The 27,790-nt window shown below is 41.5% G+C and overlaps 1 protein-coding gene across 10 annotated transcripts in view; it reads left to right on the forward strand.

Annotated features, from left to right (window-relative positions):
* The first annotated feature begins 6,220 nt into the window (after positions 1-6,220).
* Positions 6,221-27,790, forward strand: part of EVI5 (ecotropic viral integration site 5) — a 244,948-nt gene continuing 223,378 nt past the window's right edge. For 8 of the 10 annotated variants that reach the window (XM_055585126.1, XM_055585128.1, XM_055585131.1 and 5 more), the window contains exon 1: positions 6,221-6,278. In XM_055585126.1, coding sequence (XP_055441101.1) covers positions 6,228-6,278 — 51 coding nt within the window. In that variant the 5' untranslated portion in view covers positions 6,221-6,227. Of the gene's footprint in view, positions 6,279-15,138; positions 15,257-16,336; positions 16,635-27,790 lie in introns of those variants that run through there. The other 2 variants (XM_055585127.1, XM_055585129.1) reach the window with 2 other exon arrangements.

Consider the following 27,790-nt stretch of genomic DNA (forward strand, 5'->3'; position numbering starts at 1 on the left):
AAGCTGAAACTCCAGTACTTTGGCCACCTCATGCGAAGAGTAGACTCATTGGAAAAGACTCTGATGCTGGGAGGGATTGGGGGCAGGAGGAGAAGGGGACGACAGAGGATGAGATGGCTGGATGGAATCACTGACTCGATGGACGTGAGTTTGAGTGAACTCCCGGAGCTGGTGATGGACAGGGAGGCCTGGCGTGCTGCGATTCATGGGGTCGCAAAGAGTCAGACACGACTGAGCGACTGAACTGAACTGAACTGAACTGACTGATACTTGATTATTAGGAAAACTGTATGGATCATAACTAGATAGGAGTTAAGCCCTTTAAATTCTGATAGGATAGAGATAATAGCGTTCTGTACCATTGTTTCAGGTCTACATCAAAAGATTAAAGTCTTTCTATGGAACTCACCCCTAGAAAAGAATGAAATATTGCCATTTGGAGCAACATGGATGGACCTAGAGAGTATCATACTAAGAAAATAGGTCAGACAGAGAAAGATATATATTATATAACATTACTTAGATGTAGAATCTAAAAAATAATACAAATGAATCTATATATAAAACAGAAACAGACTCACAAATGTAAAAAACACACTTATGGTCACCAAAGGGGAAAGGCAACGGGAGAGAAATAAATTAGGAATGTGGGATTAACAACTAGATAAGCAACAGTATTTACTGTTTAGCACAGTGAAATATAGAAAATGTAATAGTCTAATATGTAAAACAATCAAAGTAAAACTGAATCACTTTGCTGTACACCTGAAACTAACACAACATTGTAAATCAGTATATTTCAATAAAAAAAACTTAAATGATGAAATGAGCGCAGGCTAAGATCCAGGACTAGTAAATTGTGTGTTTCCTATAACTTCTACTTAGTTATAAACAAAGATAAAATGTTCTTTTTCACTTTCCCCACAGTTATTACAGAATGAGTAGTATTGGGGCAGGGAAACCACTAACAGATATCAGTCTTTCGTTTCTTGTAAATGGAAACTCCATCCTTCTATTTGAGCAATCCCCAAATGTTGGAGTCATCTCTGATTTCTCTCTTTTAACCCATAGCCAACCTGAAGACAAATCATGTTGACTGAAAATACATTGATCACCTCTCACCTACTTGAACTTCCTACTCTGGCCCAAGCAGTCACTTTTCTCATTAGCTTCCCTGTTTCTACCCTTCCCTAGAATCAAATTTGAGAAGGAAATGGCAACCCACTCCAGTATTCTTGCCTAGAGAATCCTGTGGACAGAGGAGCCTGGTGGTCTGGGGTCCATGGAGTCGCATAGAGTAGGACACAGCTGAAGCGATTTAGAATGCATTTATGCATTGGAGAAGGAAATGGCAACCCACTCTAGTATTCTTGCCTGGAGAATCCCAGGGACAGAGGAGCCCAGTGGGCTGCCGTCTATGGGATTGCAAAGAGTCGGACACGACTGAAGTGACTTAGCAGCCTCAGCAGCTAGAATCAATTCACTGCACAGCAGCCAGCTGAGAGTTTTAAACATAAAACAGATCAGAGCATGTCATTCTGCTTATCCATCCTACTTGGAGTAAAAGCCAAAGACCTGAAGATGGCCTGCAAGGCACACTTTGTATCTTGGTTCTGTTTTCTCTCTGATTTCATATCCTAGCATTTTCTATGTTGCTTATGCCATTCTAACCACAACACTACCCTCTTTGCTGTTTCTTGATTATACTAGGTATATTCTTGCCTCAGAGTCTTTGTACTTGCTTTTCTCTCTGCCTGAGATGCTCTTTGCCAGATGACTTGCTCTCTTACTACTTTGTTTGTGAGATCTTCCTCTGACTATTTTATTTAAAAATTTAATAACCCTTCCCCATACTCCTTCTTCCTTTCTCAGTTTTAATTTTCCCCTTGTACTTACACCATTTTATATACCATCTATTTCTGGAAGGTTGTTTATATATTCAACTTACTGTTTCAACTACGTCAACATAAGATTCTTTTTCTCATTTTTAGGAGGCTTTCTTTTCTCTTCCTATTGTGGAAATTATATATATCTATCTATCTATATATATATATATATATATATCTCATGAAGTTTACTATTTTAATTGTTTTTAGATCTACAATTCAGTGACACTAAGTACATTAACAATATTGTATAACCACCACCATTATCTAGTTTCAAAATATGTTCATCTCCTCAATCAGAAACTCTCTGCCCATTTAAGATTAACTCCCCAAGTTCCCTTCCCCTGGACTCTAGTAACCCCTATTCTACTTTCTGTCTCTGTGAATACCTAGATACCTCATACATGTGGAATCATATAATATTTGCTCTTTTGTGTCTGGTTTATTTCACTTAACATATTTGCGCTTTATTCATCTTGTAGTATGTATCAGAACTTCATTGCCTTTTTCAGGTGAATAATATTCCATTGTATGGATATACCATATTTTTTTAATCCATTCATTTGTTGATAGATTCTTGGGTTGTTTCCCTTTTTGGCTATTATAGATAGTGCTGCTATAAACACTGATGTATCTGTTTAAGTTTCTGTTTTGAATTCCTTTAAGCAGCTTGAAGGATGATTGCAGGGTCAAATGATGATTTTGTTTAACTGTTTGAGGAACTGCCAACTGTTTTCCACAGTGGCTTCATCAGTTCACATTTCCATCAGCAATGTGTAAGGGTTCCAGTTTCTCCATGTACTCTGATATATTTGTAATTTTCTGATCTTTTTTTTTCCTAATAGCCACCATACAGAGTGTCAAGTGGTATTTCATTGTGGTTTTCATTTGCATTTTTCTAATGACTAATAATACTGTGCATCCTTTCATGTGCTGTTTTATATCTTTTTGGGTCAAACGTCTGTTCATGTTCTTTTCCCATTTTTTAATTGGCTTATTTGCTTTTTTGTTATTCAACTGTAGCATTCCTTTATATAGTTTAGGTATTAATTCCTTATCAAATATATGATTTGAAAATATTTTCTCCCATTCCATGAGTTATTTTTTAACTCATTTGATAGTGTCCTTTGATGCAGACACATTTTTAATTTTGATGAAATCCAGTTTATGTATTTTTCCTTTTGTTGCCTGTGTTTTTGGTGTCACATTTAAGAAATCCAATGTTATAAAGATTTCCCCCTGTTTTTTAAATTGAGTTTATAGCTTCAGTTCTTAAGTTGAAGTCTTTGATCCACTTTGAATTAATTTTTTTATGTGGTATAAGACAAGGGTCCAACTTCATTCTTTTACATGTGGATATTCAGCTTTCCTACTATTTTTTTGCTTATAGTATATATCTGTTTATTGTCTGTTTTCTCCCACAAGAATTTGAACTCCATGAAGGCATGGTCTCTGTCTGTTCTTGTCATTGACATATTGTATTAATTTTTATTACTATTGCCATTTATTGCTATTTGTGGTAAAAAAAAAATCACTTTAAAATTTAGTGCCTTAGAAAAGCAATAAACATTTATTATTATTTAGGTTTTTTTTTGCTACACTGGGTCTTTGTTGCTGTGTGCAGGTTTTCTCTAGCTGTGGTCTGTGGGAATTACTCTCTGTTGTGGTGCACGGGTTTCTCATTGCATTGGCTTCTCTTGTTGCAGAACACAGGCTCTAGGTGGGCTCAGTAGTTGTGGTGCAGAGGCTGATCATCTCGGACCAGGAACCAAACCTGTGTCCCCTGCCTTGGTAGGCGGATTCTCAACCACTGGACCACCAGGGAAGCCCTAATAAACATTTATTATCCCTCACAGTTTTGACATGTCAGGAATTTGGGTGCAGCTTGCTGAATGGCCCTGGTTTATGGTTTCTTGCAGGATTCAGTCCGATGTGGGCTAGGACTGAAGTTATCTGAAAACTTGACTGGGACTAAAAGATCTGTTTCCAAGGTGGCTCATTGACATGACTCTCAAGTTGGTTCTAGATGCTGATGGGAGGCCTTAGATTTGTTCTTAATAGAGTTGCTCACACATACCTGCTGACTTCCCCCAAAGCAGGCAATCTAAGAGAACAGGGAAAAACTACAGTGCCCTAATGACCTTGTCTCAGAGGTTATAACCTATGCTTTTCCTGTATTTTATAGGTCACACAGTCCAGCCCTTATCAATGTGGGAGGGACTATACAAGGACAGAAGAATAGGCAGCAAGGATCACTGGGGACCCAAATAGAGGCTGGCTACCACTTGTATCTATCCCCAGTGCCTAGAACAGTACCTAGAATAATAATCTGGTATAATAAGCCATATATTATATAGGCAGCGTATATATGTAAATGTTCAGAAAATACTTGATGGGTGAATGAGTTGCTTGGAGGTTCTTGGTGAGGCTGCAGCATCAAAGAAAAATCAGAGCAACAGAGGCTTAGGAAAGGCAGGATTGACTGGACCGAGGATTCTATATCTTCAGGATGCTCTCTGTTTCATTTTTTACTTCTTTGAGAACAGCCAGGATCTCTGGGTTCAAATCCCTGAGCTTCATAGTGAGAAGGCAAAGGGCAGCTTTGGCCTGAAAAATCCTCAGGGAGTTTTCTCCCAAGCCTACCCCCTTGAGCCAGTTACTGTGGTCAGGGGATCAAGGTAACATGATTGGTTTAGCTTGAGGTCAGGTGTCTACACCTGTTATTAGAAGATGGAAGGGGATGTGGGCAGATAAAAATAGTACAACTCCCTGGCCAGATTAGGTAGATCCCCATTCTGTATGTTCCCATCATACTATATCTCCAAATAATAGAACATATCATTATTGTCCATTTATTTGTTCACGTTTGTCTTGTACAGGAGACTATACGTTCTTAAACTAGAGTCTCAACACAGGTACTACATTTTTGTAACTCCAAACAACACAGTGAAAGTAGAATTATGATTGCATTTTTGCTTTTTGTTTTTCTGTCATTGTGGTTTTGGGCCAGCCATAGTGTCCTCATCTTTTATATGGGCCAAATGATAGCTTCCCAGGTGGTGCCAGTGGTAAAGAACCCACTTCCCAAAGCTGGAGGTGTAAGAGAAGTGTGTTTGATCTCTGGGTTGGGAAGATCCCATGAAGGAAGGCATGGCAACCCACTCCAGTATCCTTGACTGGTGAACTCCATGGATAGAAGAGCCAGGGAGGGTATGGTCCATAACGTCACAAAAAGTCAGACACGACTGATGTGACTTAGTAGCAGCAGCAATGACAGCCACCTCATTTTGGAAGCACATTACATTATTGGTGATATGAACTGAGAATATTAGTTATTGCCCTTCCTTTTAGAAAAGCGCCTGACACAATTCTATGTTCTTGATAGGTTTATAAGTGAAGGATTGAATGAGTAAATAAATGAAGCATTCTTAGTGATTTGCTTGGGTTCACTTATAAATGAGGATAATAATAGGGATATGGTGAAGATAGCTCAGTCGTGTCCGACTCTTTGAGACCCCATGGACTGTAGCCTACCAGGCTCCTCTGTCCATGGAATTTTCCAGGCAATAGTACTGGAGTGCATTGCCATTTCCTTCTCCAGGGAACTTCCCAACCCAGGGATCGAACCCGGGTCTCCCACATTGTAGACAGACGCTTAACTGTCTTAGCCACCAGGGAAGTCCCTTTTAGATAAAAAGTGCTTCCATAGCCCAACTCATGGACAGTGGCTTATCTCTATTTAGATATCTCTCATAAGGTATATAACTTGCCTCTGTATTTCATAAAAACTGTCAATGAATTATCCTGAATAACACGAATGCAATATCCATTAACACAATAGCCCGCAGTATTCCAAAACCTCAATTAAAGAGTAGAAAAAAAAAACAAAAAATAGAACTTAACAAACTAATAATTTTGTCTAGAGTCAAATTTAGGTACTGAAACCAGCTAATATAAAGAAGCGTCTAACCAGTGGCTCAGACTTGGCACCCCAAACACAATAACAGTTAGTATTATAATTGTCATTCTGAAACAAATCAAATCATTGAAAGGAGGAAAGAAGGAAGGAAAAGGAAAGAAAGAAAAGGGAGAGATGGAGGAAGAAAGGAAGGAAAGCTGGAAAAAAAAAATTAGCACCCTTATGGCCAAAAAGCTTTGTTTACTGCATTCCTAGTCCTCCAGGTTCCCAGCTTCCCCCAGAGGTGCTACCTAAACAAATGTATAGGGTGGAACCGAAAGGGTGTTGAATGGGTGGATCCCAGTGGCAATGTCTTGTAAACACTCCCTATGAGTCAGCTATAAATTCAATTCAAATCCCCGGTCTCCCTGTCTTTGCTTATCATGGTTACCACCAAAATGACTTCTGCCTTTAGAAAGCCTAGTAGGAAACAGGTAAATGTCTAAAACAATGTTTGATTTTACATTAAAACTTTTGAAAATGTAATTACTCAAAAAAGATATTTTGTTATTGAGTTAGGATTAATATACCTTGCTTGCTCTTCAAGTCACAGGAACAGCTTGTTAACATTTCAGCTTTATTTTAAGACTGTTATCTCCTTATTCTGTGGCCATTTGAGTGTCGAACAAAAATTTATGAAGTGTTAGGTTTAATTCCACACCTGTAAGAAAGGTTATTTTAATAACTGACTTCTGTAATTCAATACTGTTTCTCTCCTTGCTGTAATTGGCTGCTGGTTATCTTTTCTGAATGTGTTTTTTCAGAGGAGACAATGTGGCTGCATGGGTTTCAAATTTCTCATGTGGAGAAAATGATTAACTGGGGAAAAACCTGGTTACCACAGAATTTGCTGACAAATTCTGTTCGGTGGCAATGTTGATGGCTGTATGGCTTTTCGGTGATGACTTCAACAGTGCTTGCTACCAAGTTGTGTTTTGATGCACAGGGCATAATAAAAGCTAAATTAATTTTGTCGTTAAGTAAAATTTTACCTTCCTAATGTAGTTTCTTAGTTTCATTTTTGGTAGAGGTTGGGACAAAGTTAATTAACATTAGCTGATATTGTACTTTCGGAGAAGGCAATGGCAACCCACTCCAGTCCTCTTGCCTGGAAAATCCCACGGACGGAGAAGCCTGGTAGGCTGCAGTCCATGGGGTCGCGAAGTCGGACACGACTGAGTGACTTCACTTTCACTTTTCACTTTCATGCATTGGAGAAGGCAATGGCAACCCACTCCAGTGTTCTTGCCTGGAGAATCCCAGGGACGGGGGAGCCTGGTGGGCTGCCATCTTTGGGGTCGCACAGAATTGGACACGACTGAAGCGACTTAGCAGCAGCAGTAGCAGATATTGTACTTTACTGTTTTTAGACACTTCTCACACGAATAACACTTCTGTTGTTGAAAACTGTTATTCTTACTTGTCTGATGAAACAAGCTTACAGAGGCCAAACAATTATTAGCAGGTGGTAGAGTCAGGATTTTTCTGTTACAGAGTCTTTTAGAAATCTATTTAAATTGTTGTCATACTGATGCTTTGTAACTTTGGATAACAGGAATTACCATTCACTGAATGCTTATTTTGTGCCTTGGGTATATTATTTCACTTAATTGTCACTTCAATGCTTAAGTAGATCGTTTTATTCTCTCCAGTTTATAATGAGAAGACAGGAGCTCAAAGAGGTTAAACACACATTTGGCAAACACATGTGAAATTTTAGGTTACAATCTAGTCACGTGCATTAATTTGGAAGTTATTAGTTCCCAGATAATTGGATAGATTGGAATTGCTACTCTAATTGCACTAAGTTTTGTCTTGCTCTAAAACACACTTTAGACTGTCAAGAAAAGAATGGACTTCTCCTTTGGTGGGTGAGGTGAAAACTGGCACTCAACTGATGTCCCAGTTTGGTGGCAGAGTTTTAAAAGCTGTTGTTGGGTTGATAGTGTGAATGTCTGATATCACACGTAGAAATGATGTCCAATCACTGGAGCCTAAGACCTGGTTCTTTACCACAACTATGGCAGATCTAGTCCTTACTCGTGCACAAGTGCCAAGAGATGGCAATAGAATTGTGTGCCTCTTAACAATGTTCTTTCCTAAGATAATGTGTCTTGCAAACCACAGGATGTGGTGGAGGTGAAGTGGTGAGGTTAAAGCCATTTTTATCACCTCAGTACAAGGAGAGGCCACAGCTTTTGTGCTTGAGTGCCTTTTGGTTTGCACTAAGGAAAGCACTGAGCCAAGTGAAATAGGCTTTCATTTCACTATTTCATTGTGAGCCTTTGGGCTGAAGGTCACAATGGAGTGTTGTTCCTCCTTTTTCTGGAATTGTGCTGCCAAGAGAACTTTCTGATGGATAGAAATGGTGTATGTGTGCTGCCCAACTTAATGACTAGCTGCCACATGTGGGCTATTATTAAGCACTTGAAAGGTGTGACTGCTACTGAGAAACTGAAATTTTAAGTTTCAATGGAAATAGTCACATGGGGCTAGTGGTTGATGTATTGGACAGTGCAGTCCTAGAATGTAACTGAGATGCCCTGATTTTCTCTGGAAATTCAAGATGCCAGCTGATGCCCAAAGTGAGTTTACCACTAGTTAGTTCCTTTTCTGGACTCTGAGTAGTTTTTGCCTCTCATGGGAATGTACTGAGGTTATAAGAATGCCTCCCTTGCCTCTCCTTTCTGTGAGCAATGAGGCTCACATGGCTGACTTATAAAACATTGTTGGTGATTGAGAGCACAATGCTCTGATGTTTAACCCTTACCTGGTTTAGAGGGGGACTAGAACTCAGACTCTCCTTCTGTTCCCCTCCTGGTGTGTGCATGCTAAGTTGCTTCAGTCGTATCTGACTCTGTGCAAACCTGTGGACTGTACCCTGTCAGGCTCCTCTGTCCATGGGAATCTTCAGGCAAGTATACTGGAGTGGGTTGCCATGCCCTCCTCCAGGGCATCTTCCTGACCCAGGGATCGAAATTGCCTCCCCTGTGGCTCCCGAATCGCAGGCAGATTCTTTACAACTAAGCCGCCAGAGCAGCCCTTCCTTCTTAGATAGTGACCCAAATCAATATCAGGGGTGTGTGGCATTAGAACACAGGGAATCTTGAATCGCTAACTGAATTTGCCTCAAATTCAACTGTCTCTGAGGAGGGGACCCCTGCCCACTGCACCCACACTTCCTCTATCTTCTATTCTAGTTTCATTCAGGGTGTGAACCGCCGAGTGGCCGAGGGCTGGAGCAGAGGTGGTGCTGGTGTGATTCACACAGTGGAATTTCACTTATGCAAGTGTTTAAGCACTTGGGAGAGGTTAGAATTAGCTATTTCTCTAGTTAGATTTAGCTTTGATTTTAATCTTATTATTTATTTGTACAGCTTTTTAAAATTTAAAATAAAAAATTTAATTTTTCAGTGAAAAACTAAACTGTAAACTCTTTCATCAAATGAATTGGATGGTTAGAGCTAATGGTAGAAGCTTCTCTCCTCAGGCCTCTGATCTCATTAGAGATAGTACATCTTAGGCACTTAACACAATGGTACTGATTATTTAGATTGTTTAGAATATTACACACACACACACACACACACATGCATGCGTGCATGTGTGCTCAGTCGCTTTAGTCGTGTTGGACTCTCTGAGGCTCTATGGACTATAGTCAGGAGACTGACTGGCTCCTCTGTCCATGGGAATCTTCAGGCAAGAATACTGGAGTGGGTTGCCATGCCCTCATATAATTTGTACCAATTAAAAATACATAATTTGTACAATAAAATCAACACCAAGCTTGTTCTTTATCATTCATTCAAAATATGTTAAGCAGCTACTATGCAAAGTGCTGGGGCAACTGAATAGTCTAAGACAAAATATGATTTCAATCTTTGCAAAGCTGTTGATCTAGTGGGCAAGTAATATAAACCACTTCTGGCATTAGACTGACCGGGTTCAAAGCACTGCCCCATCATTTTTTATTTTTATAGATAAGGGCAAGTTACATGGTATTTACTAAGTCTTAGTTTTCTACACTTGATCTTAGCCAAAAGGCCGAGAAGCGATTAAGTCTTAGTTTTCTTATCTGCAAGGGGGTTATAGTGATACCAACCTCATGAGCATAGCATAAGGATTAAAAGAAAAAATGTATTAATATATACAGTCCTTAGCCAATACTTACAGAGTGCGCAACTGGGAATTAGCTTATTTTTTAAATTGAATTGACTCATGATATTATATTAGTTTCAGATGTACAACATAGTGATTTGATATTTTTATACATTATGAAATGATCACAACAGTATGGCTAGTTATTAGGTTGGTGTAAATGTAATTGTGGTTTTGGACTGTGAATTTTAAATCATTTTAACTCAAACACATCTTTATTAATCAAAATAGGAAACCATTACAATCAATACATTTTTGCCAATGAGAAATAAGTTTGTTTATTAATGTAGTATAAAAATCCATGCTTCCGGATTTGATAAACTCTTGGAAAGCATTTTCTGTCTCCTGTTGGTTGTGAAAACATTTTCCCTTCAAAGAATTGTTGAGATGCTTGAATAAGTGGTAGTCAGTTGGTGAGAGGTCAGGTGAATATGGCAGATGAGGCAAAATTTCGGGGCCTAATTTTTGAAGCATTGGTGTGGGACACACAGTCATGCATTGTTGCAGAGAAGAATTGGGCCTTTTCTGTTGACCAGTGCCGGCTGCAGGTGCATCTCTTTGACTTGCTGAGCTTGCTTCTCAGATGTAATGGTTTTACCAGGACTCAGAAAGCTGTAGTGGATCAGACTGGCAGCAGACCTCCAAACAGTGACCATGACTTTTTTTTTGGGTGCAACTTTGGCTTTGGGAAGTGCTTTGGAGCTTCTTCTAGGTCCAACCACTGAGCTGGTCATCTCCAGTTGTCCACTTTTCATTGCATATCACAATCCGATCGAGAGATGATTCGTTGTTGTGTAGAATAAGAGATGAGGACACTTCAAAATGACAATGTTTTTGATTTTCAGTCAGCTCATGAGGAATTCACTGATAGAACACCTTTCCAATTTGCTTCAAATGCTGAACGACCTTAGCGTGGTTGATGTTGAGTTCTTTGGCAACTTCTTGTGTAGTTGTAAGAGGATTGGCTTCGATGATCCTCTCAACTGGTTGTTGTTAACTTCTGATGGCCCGCCACTGCGCTCCTCATCTCGTCTCAAGGCTCTCATCTCCATTGCAAAACTTCTTGAACCATCACTGCACTGTACATTTGTTAGCAATTCCAAATGCATTGTTGATGTTGCGAGTTGACTCTGCTACTTTATGACCCATTTTGAACTTGAATAAGAAAATTGCTCAGGGGACTTCCCTGGCAGTCTAGACTTTGCCTTCCAATGCAGGGGGTGCAGGTTTGATCCCTGGTTGGAGAGCTAAGATCCCACATGCCTCATGGCCAAAAAGCCAAAAACATAAAACATAAATAATATTGTAAAAAATTAAATAAAGACTTTAGAAAAAAAGAAAATTGCTCGAATTTGCTTTTTGTCTAACATCATTTCCCCAATATAAAATAAATATAAATACACAGCAAGTAATAAGCAAACAAAATAAAGGGAGAAATGTGCATTAAAATGATGTATAACATAATCACATTTATTTAAGAATGTATTCCAATATCAAACAGCAAATGTCGACAACATAAAACCGCAATTATTTGTGCACCAACCTAATATACTCTGTCACCAAAGTTATCACAACATTATTGACTACATTCTCTATATTACACTGTACATTACATTCCCATAACTTATTTTATTACTGGACATTTGTACTTCTTAATTCCCATAGCCTATTTCACTCAATTCCCCATTCGGTTTGTTCTCTGAGTGTTTCTATTTTGTTATGTTTGTTTTGTTTTTTAGAGTCCACCTATAAGTGAAAACATGATATTTGTTCTCTGCCTTTTTTTTTTTTTGACTTTTTTTTTTTTTTTATATAGCATATTCCCTCTAGGTACATCTATGTTGTTGCAAATGGCAAGATTTCATTTTTTTTTATGACTAACATTTCATTGTGTATATATATGCTGAGGCTGCTAAGTCGCTTCAGTCGTGTCCAACTCTGTGCGACCCCATAGATGGCAGCCCACCAGGCTCTCCTGTCCCTGGGATTCTCCAGGCAAGAACACTGGAGTGGGTTGCCATTTCCTTCTCCAATGCATGAAAGTGAAAAGTGAAAGTGAAGTCGCTCAGTTGTGTCCGACTCTTAGCAACACCATGGACTGCGGCCCACCAGGCTCCTCCATCCATATCTTAATTCATTCATCTACTGATGGACACTTAGGCTGCTTCCATATCTTGGCTGTTGTAAATAATCCTGCAGTGAGCTTTGGGTGCACATATCTTTTTTTTTTTTTTTTTTTTTTGCCACACTGAGAGGCTTGTGGGCTCTTAGTTCCCCAACCAGGGATCAAACTCGAGCCCCATGTAGGGGAAGCACTGAGTCCTAACCACTGGACCACCAGGGTATTTTCCGTACATATCTTTTTAAGTTAGTGTTTTCATTTTCTTCAGATAAATACCCAGAAGTGAAATTTCTGGATTGTATGGTAGTTTTATTTTCAATTTTTTTAGGAATTTCCATACCATTTTCCACAATGGTTGCACCAATAGTGTGTTACTGTTTTGAGTACTTGAACTCTCTAATCAGTAGAAATTGGTAAGAGGCCAGATGAGAAATCCAGGCAAGTTATTGGATCTCATGCTGCAGCACAAGGGAAGGAAAATGAGTAACAGATGCCCTTACTGGCTCCAAGGGTGGTGGGAGGCAAGAGGTTTCTTAAATGGGTTGAGAGGATGGGCAAGTTGGTGGGTTGGGCAGGAAGCATAGCTTAGATGGTCCGTCCACCGAACTGGTGGTGCTGTGTGCAGGAGTCATACATAGTACCCTGATTTTGCTCCTGACACCTTGGAAATGGCAGTTGGTTTGTGGTCTTTTTGTATCTGCACACGTGTGCAAGTATTTTTAGTCCCTTATAGCTTCTTTGTATTCTGTTGCTTAAGGAAATATTTGTGCAGGTGCAAGCACTCCAGTAAAGAGTCCCAGGTACCAGCCTAGCCCAAGCAGGACAATTTTATGACCCAGAAATTTCTCTCATGTACCTTCCCAATTTCCTGCCAGAGGCAATCTGTTATGATTTTTTCACCACAAACTAGTTTTGCCTTTTCTGGAATTTCAAATAAATAGAATCAGAGTATGCACTCTTTTGTGTCATTTATTTTCAAATAGGTAATATCAATATATTCACATGGCTTGAAATTAAGAAGGTACAAAAGGGCAGGCAGTCAAAAGTCTTCTTCCCAGCCTTGACTCCCAATTATTCAGTCTTCCTCCCTTGAAGCAACCATTATTATTAGGTTTATGTGGGAACATCCCATGGCAATCATTATTAATTCAGAGCTTTCTTTATACTCTGAATTTGAGTACTTTGAGAATTCAGTTTTAAAGGTTACCCAAAGTTTCTTCAGACAACTCAGCTAAACAAAATAAAATCAATTTAAAAAATTACTGGAGTTCTTTTTAGACTCTGATTCCAAATATCAGATAGTGACATTTAACTATCTATGACTTAGGTAACCTCCAAGCCATATCTAGTTCAAGTTCTAGTATTAGAATAATTAATTGTTAATTACTTCTCATTTATTGAATTAACAAAACATACATTGAACAAATATAGAAATACAACCATGAACCAAAGAAAACCAAGCTTCTGGCCGGCCTCATTGGTGTAATTAGTTGAGTAGGGGAAACAAAAATTCACCAAAAAAAATCACATTATTACCGTTTCAGTGCCATGTGATATGAAAGGACCAAGGCAGGGGAGTCTGAAGGTACTTCTCAGAGGTAGAGACTAGAGGTGCGGTCAGAAGGATGAGTACTGGAAGAGGTTTCCAGGCACAGAGCAAAGCATACACGAAAGGTCTGTGGAGGGAGAAAACTGAGGAATTGGAAGAGGCCAGTGTGGCTGGAACAGAGATAGGACAGAATGTGGTCTGAGCAGTGAGAAGAGGTGGAGAGGTGGAGAAGAGGCCATCTGACCATGCAGATTAGTTAAGAGGTTTTGTCTAAGGAAGTGGGAAGCCATTGAAGTGGTAGTGCTGTGGTACACAGAGCTATTTGTGTGGAGACAGGATTAGAGAGGGGCTACAGGGCATATCTTTAACATATGCAGAGTACATCATGAGAAACGCTGGGCTGAAAGAAGCACAAACTGGAATCAAGATTGCCAGGAGAAATATCAATAATCTCAGATATGCAGATGACACCACCCTTATGGCAGAAAGTGAAGAGGAACTCAAAAGCCTCTTGATGAAAGTGAAAGTGGAGAGTGAAAAAGTTGGCTTAAAGCTCAACATTCAGAAAACTAAGATCATGGCATCTGGTCCCATCACTTCATGGCAAATAGAAGGGGAAACAGTGGAAACAGGGTCAGACTTTATTTTTTTGGGCTCCAAAATCACTGCAGATGGTGAGTGCAGCCATGAAATTAAAAGACGCTTACTCCTTGGAAGGAAAGTTATGACCAACCTAGATAGCATATTGAAAAGCAGAGACATTACTTTGCCAACAAAGGTCCGTCTAGTCAAGGCTATGGTCTTTTCAGTGGTCATGTATGGATGTGAGAGTTGGACTGTGAAGAAAGTTGAGTGCCGAAGAATTGATGCTTTTGAACTGTGGGGTTGGAGAAGACTCTTTCGAGTCCCTTTGGACTTCGAGGAGATCCAACCAGTCCTTTCTAAAGGAGACCAGTCCTGGGTGTTCTTTGGAAGGAATGATGCTAAAGCTGAAACTCCAGTACTTTGGCCACCTCATGCGAAGAGTAGACTCATTGGAAAAGACTCCGATGCTGGGAGGGATTGGGGGCAGGAGGAGAAGGGGACGACAGAGGATGAGATGGCTGGATGGCATCACCGACTCGATGGACACGAGTTTGAGTGAACTCCGGGAGTTGGTGATGGACAGGGAGGCCTGGCGTGCTGTGATTCACGGGGTCGCAAAGAGTCAGAGGCAACTGAGCGACTGAACTGAACTGAGAGGGCGTTAAGAGTAAACAAATCAGAGACTAAATTAGTAGCCCAGGGCTTCCCTGGCAGTTCAGTCGGTAAAGAATCCGCCTGCAGTTCAGGAGACCGGGTTCCATTCCTGGGTGGGAAAGATCCCCTGGAGCAGGAAATGGCAACCCACTCCAGTATTCTTGCCTGGAAAATCTTAAGGACACAGGAGCCTGGCGGGGTACAGTCCATGGGGTCCCAAGAGTTGGACACGATTTAGCGACTAAACCACCACCACCCAGGCCCCTGGTCCTCCCAGGCAAAGGTAGTTTGGACTTAGGGTGGTGATGGAGGATATAGAAGAGGCCAGATTCAAGGAAAATTTGGTAGGTAAAAATCTACAGGATTTTCTGATAAATGGAATTTAGGAAGGAGAGGTAGATTAACATGGTGTCTCAGCTTTCTTATACAAGATGGATTCAGCTGTGATGAAACTTGGTTGAAATTACTTTAAATAACAGCATAATCTAAAGTTATGCAAAATTTTGCCTCAGATAAAATTTCAAGTTTTTATCTGCGTGGAAGGACATGGCTCTACTTCCTATTTTTTGAACTTCCTAATCTTGTTTTTTTGTTTTTTTTTTTTTAATAATGGAGAGTGGTTTTTTTTTTTTTTTTTTTTTTAATGCTTATTACAGTGGAACCCTTTCTGGAAATTATGGTTTTCAATTTGATAATAACCAGGGCTATCTAATTTCTAGGTTCTTTTTTGGGTGTTAATTACTATCATTTTGTCACTTCTAAATGTCTAATGAAAGTAATTTATATTGCCTTTGTTATTATTATTTTTTGCCTGTTTTTCTGGGATTTGACTGGGATTCGTAGCTTGTTTCTGTTCTTCAATAAGTACTTTCCTTCTAAGAATGTCTTCGTTGATATTGGATGACTGCCCGACTGGACATCACATATTTGTGCCCATGTTCTGCCCACTGCCGGACTCTGCATAAACCCAATGTGTCGAGACGACTGATGGTAGAGGGATTTGCAATCACAAGTGCCATTTACACGTTAATTGTTTTTTCAGAGTGATCTGGTTGCCTCTCGAGGAAGCTCCGGCGACCGCTGGAAGCTTGCGCGCCTGCATCGCGCGGCCCCAGCCTGGGACCCCTGCGCGTGGGCGGTGCGGCAATGACAGGCCGGCAGCCTTAAGGCTGGGGTCGCTTCGGGCCGGGAGCGGGAACGTTTGGTGCAGCTCTTACAGGCAAGGGGAGGTTCTAGAGACTGGGGAAGTCAGCAGTTTGTGCGTCCGATGGCTGGAGCTTTGAAAGAGAGGCGGAGGAACAAGCGAGAGCTCCCCGCCCCCGTTCCCCACTGTCCAATCCCTTCTGCTTCTCCTATCCTCGGATGGCCGGCCCGACCCCTAACCTGCTCGAACCCATCCTGCGGTAGAGACGGCCGGGGCTCTTTAAGGCCCTTGCCGCGCCTGCGCCTTGAGCCTTCCTGACGCGGCCGGGCCGGACCCGGGAGGAGCCGGCGGCGGGCACGCTAGGGGTCGGGTGGTAGTTGAAACCGCGGCGGCTCGGCAAAAGTGAGGTTAGGGTCGGAGGCGACCCCGAGCTCCTGAGTGAGCGCAGCGCTCGAGAGGAGGCGCAGAGGGCGGCCCGCGAAGCCCGGAGCGAGGCCGAGGCGCTGAGACGCGGCGGCTCGGCTGCCGGCTGGATGGGAAGTTAATGTTTACGACGGAGTCCACCCTACGTTTCCAAGGTGAGGGGCGCCGCGCCAGGCCGGGCGGGCCGGGAGGCCGGGCGGGCCGCGAGCCCGAGTTCCGCGGGACGCACAGCCGGGCCGAGGCGCGGCGAGTCGGGGCCGCCACTAAACTTGCGGCGCGAGCGGGGCGGGCGCCTCCGGCCCTACTGGGGCCTAAGTTCCCTGTGGCCATCGGGACCCTCCCCACCGCGGTTGCCGCGGAAGAAACTCGCCAGCGGAACTCCCAGTAGATTCCCAGGGAGGTGAAGGGACGAGGCTGCTTCGGGGGCGCTTCCTCGATATCCTGTGGGGCATACTGACTCTTCATCCCCGCCCTCAAGGCCAGGAGTCTGTTCCCTCTGGGTGACCAGATGGGGCGAGACTGTCCGCACCTCTTGCGAAGTTGGCGTCTTTATTTGGCCTCGGGGATTCTGCGTAAGGCCATGTCTCCAGGCAGGTGATGGGCTAGCCAGGTGTGGTAAATGACGCCCAAGGATCCAGTTGGGAGCCTTTGTAGCCATCTCTATAATCACCTTATGACTAGAGGGGCAAGCCTCAAATTAACCACAGAATTTCCGGTAGGTTGGATTGTGGTGGTAGTGTCTGATTTAGAGTTGCTGTGATTTCTTTGTGTCTTTCTTTCTGTTTTTTGGGCATCATAGATCAACTCGGTTGGCATCCTTTCACTGAAGAGTTAACCAAAACTTTTGGAATGGTTCCTTCACTTTACTCCTATCTGTTGTTGTTAGAAGTGGTTTCAAAAAGCAGCAGTTTCTTGCAGAGATATCTCAGCTGTGGGTTTCAGTGTAGAATAACAGAATTCTTCCATTGGTGAAAGAAATCTGGTGCTTCATGAAAATCAAGAAGTTATCTGTTTGTAGCTTGTCTTTTCAATCTTGATGGCCTTTTTTTTTTGATGAATGGAAATTGCTAATTTTCATGAAATAAACTTATTCCTTGTCTTTATGATTACTGTTTTTTGTGAACTATTAAAGAAATCTTTGCTTCGCCTAAGAATATGGAGATGATTTCTCATGTTACCAAGTATGTGTGCTCAGTTGCTTCAGTTGTGTCCGACTCTTTGCTACACTGTGGACCTTAGCCGATCTGGCTCCTCGGTCCATGGGATTTTCCATGGGCAAGAATACTGGAGTGGGTTGCCTTTGCCTGCTCCACCCATGTGATCATACAGAAGTTTTATTTTTACTTTTTACATTTAAGTTGTACAATTTACAGTAAGTTGTAGGTGGATTGTAGGGGATCAAGATTCACTTTTTACCGTATGGGTATATATCTGACCCAGCACCATTCACTGATATATATCATCCCTGCCCCTCTGCACTGTGTGACACTTTTCTGTAAGTCAGGTGAATGTAGAGTGTGGATCTGTTTCTGAACACTATTCTGTTTCATTGGTCTATTTGTTACCCTTGCACCAATATCACTGTATTAATTGGTGTAACTTTATAATAAGCCTTGATATGGGTCTTTCCTATTTTGTTCTTTAAGATGGTCTGGACAGTTCTTGGCTCTTAATGTTTCCATATAAATTTCAGAATCTTGTCCATTCATACAGATTTTGGAGATTGGAATTGAATCTGTTTATCAATTTGGAGAGAATTCAGTTCTTAACAAAACTGAGTTTTCCAGTTTATGAACGTGATATGTTCTTCCACTTCTTTATGTCTTTTAAAATTTCTCTAATGTTTTGTGGTTTTCTGTATTAAAGTCTTGCATACCATTTGTTATTTATTTGTAGGTATTTGATATTTTTAATGTAATTATAAATGATATTTTAAAGCATTTGTGGCCAGTATACAGAAATACAACTGATTTTGGGAGTGAGGGGAGTGGCTCGGAAATTATTTTAAAACAAATCCCAGACATCATTTCATTAATAAATCCTAAATTTTTAATCTCCCTTCAAGACCTAGTCCAGATTACACCTTGTATGTTCTAATTTTCCAAGGTTTTATAATCTTTTTCTATTTGCATGTTTTCTCCAGGGTCTGAGACAAATTAAAGATTTGTAGAGTGTTTAATATAAAGTGTGAATGTGTTAGGCTCTGGGGATACAAAGCTAATTAAGATGCTGCCCCTGCTTTTAAGGAGTTTAGAGTCTAGGAGGAGTTGTAGAAATTCAAGAAAAGGCCTTTATCTTGCTATGATGAAAACTGGTTTGGCTGCATGCAAAAGGGACATTTAAATCACACTGTGGGGGAGGTAATATGCCTGGCTCCCAGTGTTCTGAGAGCTGGGCAAAGGAAGTGGACTGTGGGTGGGGGCTGCTATTCACTATACATACTTCTGCTTTATTCCTTGGCTTTCAGCCTTGAGCCTTTCTCCACTCTTCTTGAGTCTGGAGTCTCTCCAAGTCTGTGTTTCCAGAGAATAAATTTATGAGAGGACGTGAATGGGGGAGAAGGGAAACTGCAGGTCCATATACAGACTGTGTGTGTGTGCTCAGTCGTGCCCAACTCTTTGCAACCCCATAGACTGTAACCTGCCAGGCTTCTCTGTCCATGGGGTTCTCCAGACAAGAATACTGGAGTGGGTAGCCATTCCCTTCTCCAGGGAATCTTCCTGACTCAGGGATGGAGCCTGGGTCTCCTGCATTGCAGGCAAGTTCCTGAGCCACCAGGAAAGCCTTTAGCTGACTTTAAACCACTAACCTGATTTTTAGCCCTTTACTTCTTCCCCACTGACTGTGTACTTGGAGACTCTCAAGGGCTGAGCCTTTCTGGGGCTCTGAGTGAGCCTATCAGTGTGTTGACCTCCAAGTTACTTTTGCAGGCCTGGAGGTTTGACTTCTTGTCCTCTGCTTCCTGTCTTCTACCTGTTACTTGTATTTTCATCTCTTTTCTTGTTTCATAGATGCCATATCTCTTTATCTGTCTCAGAACATTAAAGATAGTTTCTTTAAACTGTTTTTTTCCTTACATAGCTTATTTCCTCCAAGTTACTTTTTTTCCTGTTTGGTATAATCTCAGCAGTAGAGACCCTCCTCAGAGGTCTGGTAATCCTTGGTTGTTTGCTTGTGATTGAGAGACCAAATACATTATGTAGCAGTACTTTTAAAAATTTAGATGTGATTGCCCACAGTAAAATATATAGAGTAAGTGTATAGTTTGATAGTTTTCCTATGTATGAAAGTGAAAGTGAAGTTGCTCAGTTGTGTCCGAATATTTGCGACCCTATGGACTGTAGCCTACCAGGCTCCTCCGTCCATGGGATTCTCCAGGCAAGAGTACTGGAGTGGGTTGCCATTTCCTTCTCCTGTGTAATTAACACACAGTACAGAGCATAGTGAAAAACCCAGACAATTCCTTCATATTCTTTTCTTCTATCTACCCCACTCCCTGCCCAGAGGCAACCCCTATTCTGATTTCTCTCTGCATAGATTAGCACCAGTATTTTCTAAAGTTGCCCAGGTGATTCAAAGGTATGGTCAGGATTGAAGCCATTGGTTTGAGTGGGCTGTCTGAGCCTCTCTCCAGTGTCTGTCTTTCCTTTTGGCCTGATTCTATTTCCCAGAGAGTATGGAAGTTTTCCGCTTGGAGGCCAGAGGTCTAGTTGCCAGTGGTCTGGGAACTCAGGAAAGGAGAGCTGGGTAATGAGCCATTAATGAGCATGTAATGTGAAGGGACACATAATTGGCTTCATCTTTCACGATGTATGGTTTTACCCTTTTTAGAGACTGAATCTCTAATCTGCTGCCTTATTGAGATTAGATCACTCAGTGACTTGAAAGAGGAATGCAGGTCTAGGTTTCTAACTGTTCCAACAGTTCTCACCGCATCTTTCCTGCTTCCGTCTCCGCCTTTGCTCTGGCAGCTCCGGGGCCCTTTGCGGATTCTGTACCGTGAACTGGGTTTCTTCCTGCTGGTCAGTGCACTGCTGTCTTTGCAAACACTACTTGTCTTTGACCAAATCAGTTACCACTCATCCATCTCTCCACCTTTCAAGGTTTTGTTGCTGTTCTTTGTTCCATTCTCTTGATCCTTGTGGTAAGTGTCCTAAAAACAACAGCAAAGTTTTCCTTATTCTTGTTTTATTAGAGTTTTGTTGTTGTTGTTTAGTCACAGTACTGTCTAACTCTTCTGCAATCCCATGAGCTGTAGCCGCCAGGCTCCTCTGTTCATAGGATTTCCCAAATAAGAGTACTGGAGTGGGTTGCCATTTCCTCCTCCAAGGGATCTTCCCAACCCAGGGGTCAAACCCGTGTCTCCTGCATTGGCAGACACATTCTTTACCACCTAGCCACCAAGGCAGCCCTATTAGGATTCTGGGAGAGAGAAGAATTAGATGTGTGTGATCAATCTGCCATCTTAACCTGGAAGTCCCTCATCTTTCATCATACAAAAATGTGTTGCCATCTGTCAATCACTGTTGTCTCCTTCCTGTGGGGTTATAGCTTTTAAAGTTTCTTTACTGTTATCTACATAGAATGGTAGGAGGGAGAGCATCTGAATACTGGATCAAGCTGTCATTTCTCTAGAAATCCCTAAATTGTTTTGAGAAGTATCCTTTGTCCCAGAGTCTTATAATCTCAGGATTGGAAGTGATTTTAAAGATAAGACAGCTTAGTGAGCTATTTGATACTTTCTGTAGTGGGGAACTCACTTCAGTTCAGTCACTCAGTCGTGTCCGACTCTGTGACCCCATGAATCGCAGCACGCCAGACCTCCCTGTCCATCACCATCTCCTGGAGTTCACTCAAACCCACGTCCATCGAGTCAGTGATGCCATCCAGCCATCTCATCCTCTGTTGTCCCCTTCTCCTCCTGCCCCAATCCCTCCCAGCATCAGAGTCTTTTCCAATGAGTCAACTCTTCGCATGAGGTGGCCAAAGTACTGGAGTTTCAGCTTTAGCATCATTCCTTCCAAAGAAATCCCAGGGCTGATCTCCTTTAGAATGGACTGGTTGGATCTCCTTGCAGTCCAAGGGACTCTCAAGAGTCTTCTCCAACACCACAGTTCAAAAGCATCAATTCTTCGGCACTCAACTTTCTTCACAGTCCAACTCTCACATCCATACATGACCACAGGAAAAACCATAGCCTTGACTAGACGGACCTTTGTTGGCAAAGTAATGTCTCTGCTTTTGAATATGCTATCTAGGTTGGTTATAACTTTGCTTCCAAGGAGTAAGCGTCTTTTAATTTCATGGCTGCAGTCACCATCTGCAGTGATTTTGGAGCCCCGAAAAATAAAATCTGACACTGTTTCCACTGTTTCCCCATCTATTTCCCATGAAGTGATGGGACCAGATGCCATGATCTTAGTTTTCTGAATGTTGAGCTTTAAGCCAGCTTTTTCACTCTCCACTTGCACTTTCATCAAGAGGCTTTTTAGTTCCTCTTCAATTTCTGCCATAAGGGTGGTGTCATCTGCATATCTGAGGTTATTGATATTTCTCCTGGCAATCTTGATTCCAGCTTGTGCTTCTTCCAGCCCAATGTTTCTCAGGATGTACTCTGCATAGAAGTTAAATAAGCAGGGTGACAGTATATAGCCTTGATGTACTCCTTTTCCTATTTGCAACCAGTCTGTTGTTCCATGTCCAGTTCTAACTGTTGCTTCCTGACCTGCATATAGGTTTCTCAAGAGGCAGGTCAGATGGTCTGGTATTCCCATCTCTTTCAGAATTTTCCATAGTTTATTGTGATCCACACAGTCAAAGGCTTTGGCATAGTCAGTAAAGCAGAAATAGATGTTTTTCTGGAACTCTCTTGCTTTTTCCATGATCCAGTGGATGTTGGCAATTTGATCTCTGGTTCCTCTGCCTTTTCTAAAACCAGCTTGAACATCAGGAAGTTCACAGTTCATGTATTGCTGAAGCCTGGCTTGGAGAATTTTGAACATTACTTTACTAGTGTGTGAGATGAGTGCAATTGTGGGGTAGTTTGAGCATTCTTTGGCATTGCCTTTCTTTGGGATTGGAATGAAAACTGACCTTTTCCAGTCCTGTGGCCACTGCTGAGTTTTCCAAATGTGCTGACATATTGAGTGCAGCACTTTCACAGCATCATCTTTCAGCATTTGGAATAGCTCAACTGAATTCCATCACCTCCACTAGCTTTGTTCATAGTGATGCTTTCTAAGACCCACTTGAGTTCACATTTCAGGATGTCTGGCTCTAGGTGAGTGATCATACTATCATGATTATCTTGGTCATGAAGATCTTTTTTGTACAGTTCTTCTGTGTATTCTTGCCAGGAACTCACTTAGAAGAGATGAATGACTGGAGAAATGGAGTGAGCTGTGGATCTCTGCACTGGGTCTGGAAATCCATATGTTCAGTAAACATTAGATAGTGAATGAACAAATAATCTTGCATATTTGTAACATATAAAAGTTATTAAAAAGTCATGGTGGTTTTGTTATTTTAATCAATAATTCTTAAATCTAGCTATGGTCATGGGTGGTAATACTTAAAATTTTTTGTTTTTTGCTTTTGACTGAGTTCTCTGAATATTTATCACACAGATCACAGCAGTAGCAGGTCTGAGGGAGAGACGGGAGAATCCTTTACCCTTTAGGTAGGTCTTGGAGGTCTGCCAGCCTACGGGGGGTTTCCTTCAGGCCTGCCTTCTGCCAGATGTGCCTCAGGTCTCTCTTGAACTTGATCTGCTTCACTTCCAGGCTGACTTTCCACTGCAGGAATCAGGTCCTGTTGACCGACTGGCAGTGCTTGAGGTGATGCTGGCAGATCTTGAGCACATCTTTGCAGTGCATCTCAGACCTCCTTCCCCCTCCCGCCTAACCCCTTCCCCACCCTGGCTGGGCAGACCCTCAGAGTTGGGGTGAGACACAGTCCCTGAGGCCCCAGCATCCAGTCTGGGCAGGAGGTAGCAAATGGTCAGCCAGTTCTCCAGGGGCTGATGGATATCTTCCTGGGGACCAGCATCTCCTCAAACTCCGGGTGGACCTGCCGGCCAGGAAGGGAGGCAACCCCATGCGGGCCTGTTGGTGGCGTGCTGTAGTGAGACTGGCAGTCTTGCCTGCCCAGCACCTCTGAGACAGGCCAGGGCCCACTGCAGCCTGCCCCAGGGTGCATCCCGAGCAGCTGGGAGTCAGGTGTGCCAGAACGTGGTCTGTGTGTGGCAGCAGCCTCAGGTGCTCAGCAGGGCCTTCCTGAGCCTCAGCTTCACCCTGAGGCACCCACAGTGCGTTGCAGGTGGTGTGGGTGCCTTGGCTGTTCCTGGAACCCACAGGCTGTGGCCTCACACTGACCCTCCCCAGATGTGGCCAGGAGACTGACCATTCCACCATCCAGAATTTTTTGTTTTGAAACACAAGATTTTGTACCAGAAAAAATTGATAAATTGCTAAAGTTGTTGAAATCTTGATAGTTAACTTAAACTGGTAAATTAATTAGAACTACCCATTAAAACCTCTCTTTTACTCCTTTAACAACTTTGTTATGCTTTGCACTCTTTTTTTTCTTTACAACACTAAGTAGGTTTCCAAAAGCTTTTTGAAATAAAAGTTTTTATCATAGAGTTCATGATATGAAAATATTATTCTCAATGTAACTTGCTTTCTGTTAGGCTAAATTTATAAAATTTTATTTGTTTACCCTTCAGTTGTATCCATGTTTCTGGGTTTCAGTTTCTTTTTTTGTTGTTGTTGCTCTTGTTCAGTCGCTCAGTTGTATCCGACTCTGCAACCCTAGCACATCAGGACTGCAGCACACCAGGCTTCCCTGTCCTTCACCATCTCCTGGAGTTTGCTCAGACTCATATCCATTGAGTCCATGATGACATCCAACCAATCTCATCCTCTGTCGCCCCCTTCTCCTCCTGCCCTCAATCTTTCTCAGCATCAAGGTCTTTTCCAATGAATCAGCTGTTCTCATCAGGTGGCCAGAGTATTGGACCTTCAGCATCAATCCTTCCAGTGAATTTTCAGGGTTAATTTCCTTTAGGATTGACTGGTTTGAGCTCTTTGCTGTCCAAGGGACTCTGAAGAGTCTGTCTCAAGAGTACTGTCTCTGTGCTTCATGAGAGGGTTCCCTGCCTGTGCTGTTTGTAGTTTATTAAGTAGCCAAAGACAATGTGGCTTTAGTGCTTGTTTATTGTACTTTGTACTAATCCAACCCTCACAGTTGTACTTTGAAAAATGTTCCCTAAAGCTGGTTAAACTGACTGTTAATCTGGGTCTTCATTGTAGGTTTTGGTATTCAGTGTCCTATGAATTTATGATTAGGGCTCTATCTTTAAGGCACTGCTGACTCCTGTGTTCTTGAAAGGAACCCTGATAGAGACAGGAACAGAATGGTTTTTTATGGACCATTGCCCTTTTTGTTTTTCACAAGAAAGTGTAAGCACTGATAGGGAAATGACCATGGGCGTTTTGTCCATGGTCATCATTTGAGCAGTGATGCTCAAATGATTAGTTGCTGTATTCGGCTTGGTACAGTTCTTTTGCCGTGTTAAAAATGAATCCAGGGACTTCCCTGGTGGTCTAGTGGTTGAGAATCCATCTTCCAGTGCAGGAGGCACGGATTTTATGCCTGGTCAGGGAACTAAGATCCCACAGGCCATGGGGCAACTAAGCCCATGCACCGCTTCTACTGACCCCGAGTATCACAACTAGAGAGGCTTTGTGCTGCAACGAAAAACCCGATGCAGCCAAAAATAAATAAATATTTTAGAAAATGAATGGAGCTTTCTCATACATTATGCTAGTAAGTTTGTTAGAACAATGTTAACAGATATTGGATAAAAGTTTCACTTTAATGAACAATTGTGTAATATGATATTTGAATGAGATACATGAGAGAAAGAAAAATTTAATATATTTGGGTATACTAGAAATCATGATAGTTTAGAAGACTGAGCCAGAATTTGATGGTGAGAAGATATAAGTAATTTTAGAATGAATCCTAGCTCATGAAAAGTGTAGTGGCTTTAAATATTTAATTGAAATGCATGTAAGAGAGGAGCACAACGTTAAAGACTCAACTTGGCTGCCTTTTTGAAAATGTGGAGAAGCTTCTTTGCCACTGCTGGATGAACAAGGTTATAAATGTTATCAAGCATGGTATGTTTACATTTAACACACAAGATCAGAAAAATGAGTCAGTAGATGATCTAGAAATTTAATGGAGTTATAAACATAGTCAGTAGGTCATTAAGAATCAGCAAAGATAACATATATATAGCATCCCGAATGTGTCAAGTATAAGGATGGGTGCTGGGGTAATTGTGATCAATTCTACATAGACGGAATCTTTGCTTTCATGGAATTTGTAAACCAGAGGAACACACAGTGGCTACAGTCTTGTTTCTTGACTTTTTTTGTGTTTTGCCACACTGCTCAGCTTGTGGGATCTTAGTTTCCTAACCAGTGATCGAACCGAGGCATATGGCACTGAGAATGCCAAGTCCTAGCCACTGGACCACCGGGTAATTTCTGGTGTAGTCTTGTTTCTGAGTGAGGTGATAAAGAAAGAAGGAGGGTGATTTAGTGATTGGTTTGTTTTAAATCTTGAGGCTTTTTAAAAAATGAAGTATAATTGATTTTCAATGATGTGTTTCAGGTGTACAGCAAAGTGATTCAGTTATACATATATCCTTTTTCAGATTATTTTTCTTTATAGGTTATTATAAGATATTAAATATAGGCCCCTATGCTATACAGTAGGTCTTCATTGTATATATAGTAGTATGTATCTGTTAATCTCAGTCTCCTATTTATCCCTCCTTTCCCCCACCTTTTTGCTTTGGTAACCATAAATTTATTTTCTATGTCTGTGAGTCTATTTCTGTTTTGTAAATAAGATCATTTGTATCTTTTCTTTTTTTTGATTCCACGTATAAGTGATATCATATGATATTTGGTTTTTTCCGTCTGATTTACTTCACTTGGTATCATGATCTCCATAGGTCTGTCTGTGTTGCTGCAAATGGCATTATTTTATTCTTTTTTTATGTGACTGAATAATATTCCAGTGTGCATGTATATATACCACATCTTTATCCATTCATTTTTTGATGGACATTTAGGTTGTTTCCATGTCTTGGTTATTTTCAGTAGCGCTGCTCTAAATATTGGAGTGCATGTATCTTTTTAAATTAGAATTTTTGTCTTGTTTGAATATATGCTCAGGAGTGGGATTGCTGGATCACATGGTAACTCTACTTTAGTTTTTTTAAGGAACATCCATACTGTTTCCATAGTGGCTGCACCAATTTACATTCCCACCAACAGTACAGGAGGGTTCTCTCTTTTCCACACCCTCTCCAGTATTTGTTATTTGTAGACTTTGGTGATGGCCATTCTTCCAGATGTGGTGGGCTATTCTGACAGCTATGAGGCTTTTGTATGGAAAAATGCTGAGTTTTAAAAGTTTTAAATCTTAATATTTGCTTTAGAAATTTTTGAGGTGAAATTTGTGTGTAGCAAAATGCTCAGAACTTAACTATAAAGCTGAATGAGTTTTTAAAAAATTGATGTGTAATTGTTTTACAGTGTTGTGTTTCTGCTGTACAGCAGTGTGAATCAGCTATAAGTATACATATATCTCCTCTCTTGAGCCTTCTTCCCATCTCTACCTCCTAGGCCATCACAGAGTACGGAGCGGAGCTCCCTGTGTCTGTACAGAATTGTATTAGTTTTCTATCGCTGCTGAAACAAATTAGTACAAACTTAGTGGCTTAAAACAGAATGTAGTCTCTTACAGTCATGGGGGCCAGAAGTTTCAAGTGTTTTACAGGGCTAAAGTCAAGGTATTGAGTCTGCTGGTTACTGAGGTAGAATCCATTTCCTTGCCTTTTCCAGCTGTTAGAGTTGCATTCTTTGCATTGCATTCCTTGACCTCTTCCTGCATCTTCAAAGTCAACTGCATTGCATCTTCAGGTGGGCCCAGCTCAGATAGTTCAGGATAATCTCTTCATCACAAAACCCTTCCCTTAATTACCTCTGCAATTTAAGATAACATGCCCAGGTTCTGGGTTTTATGATGAGTTCTTTTGTTGTTGTTTAGTTGCTAAATTGTGTCTTGACTCTTTTGCAACCCCATGAACTGTAGCCTGCCAGGCTCGATCCATGGAGTTTTCCAGGCAAGAATACTAGAGTGGGTTCCCATTTCCTTCTTCAGAGGATCTTCCTGACTTAGGGGTTGAACCTGCATCTCCTGCATTGGCAGGTGAATTCTTTACCACTGA

The sequence above is a fragment of the Bubalus kerabau genome, chromosome 6 (genome assembly GCF_029407905.1).
Source record: "Bubalus kerabau isolate K-KA32 ecotype Philippines breed swamp buffalo chromosome 6, PCC_UOA_SB_1v2, whole genome shotgun sequence".
Lineage (NCBI taxonomy): Eukaryota > Metazoa > Chordata > Mammalia > Artiodactyla > Bovidae > Bubalus > Bubalus kerabau.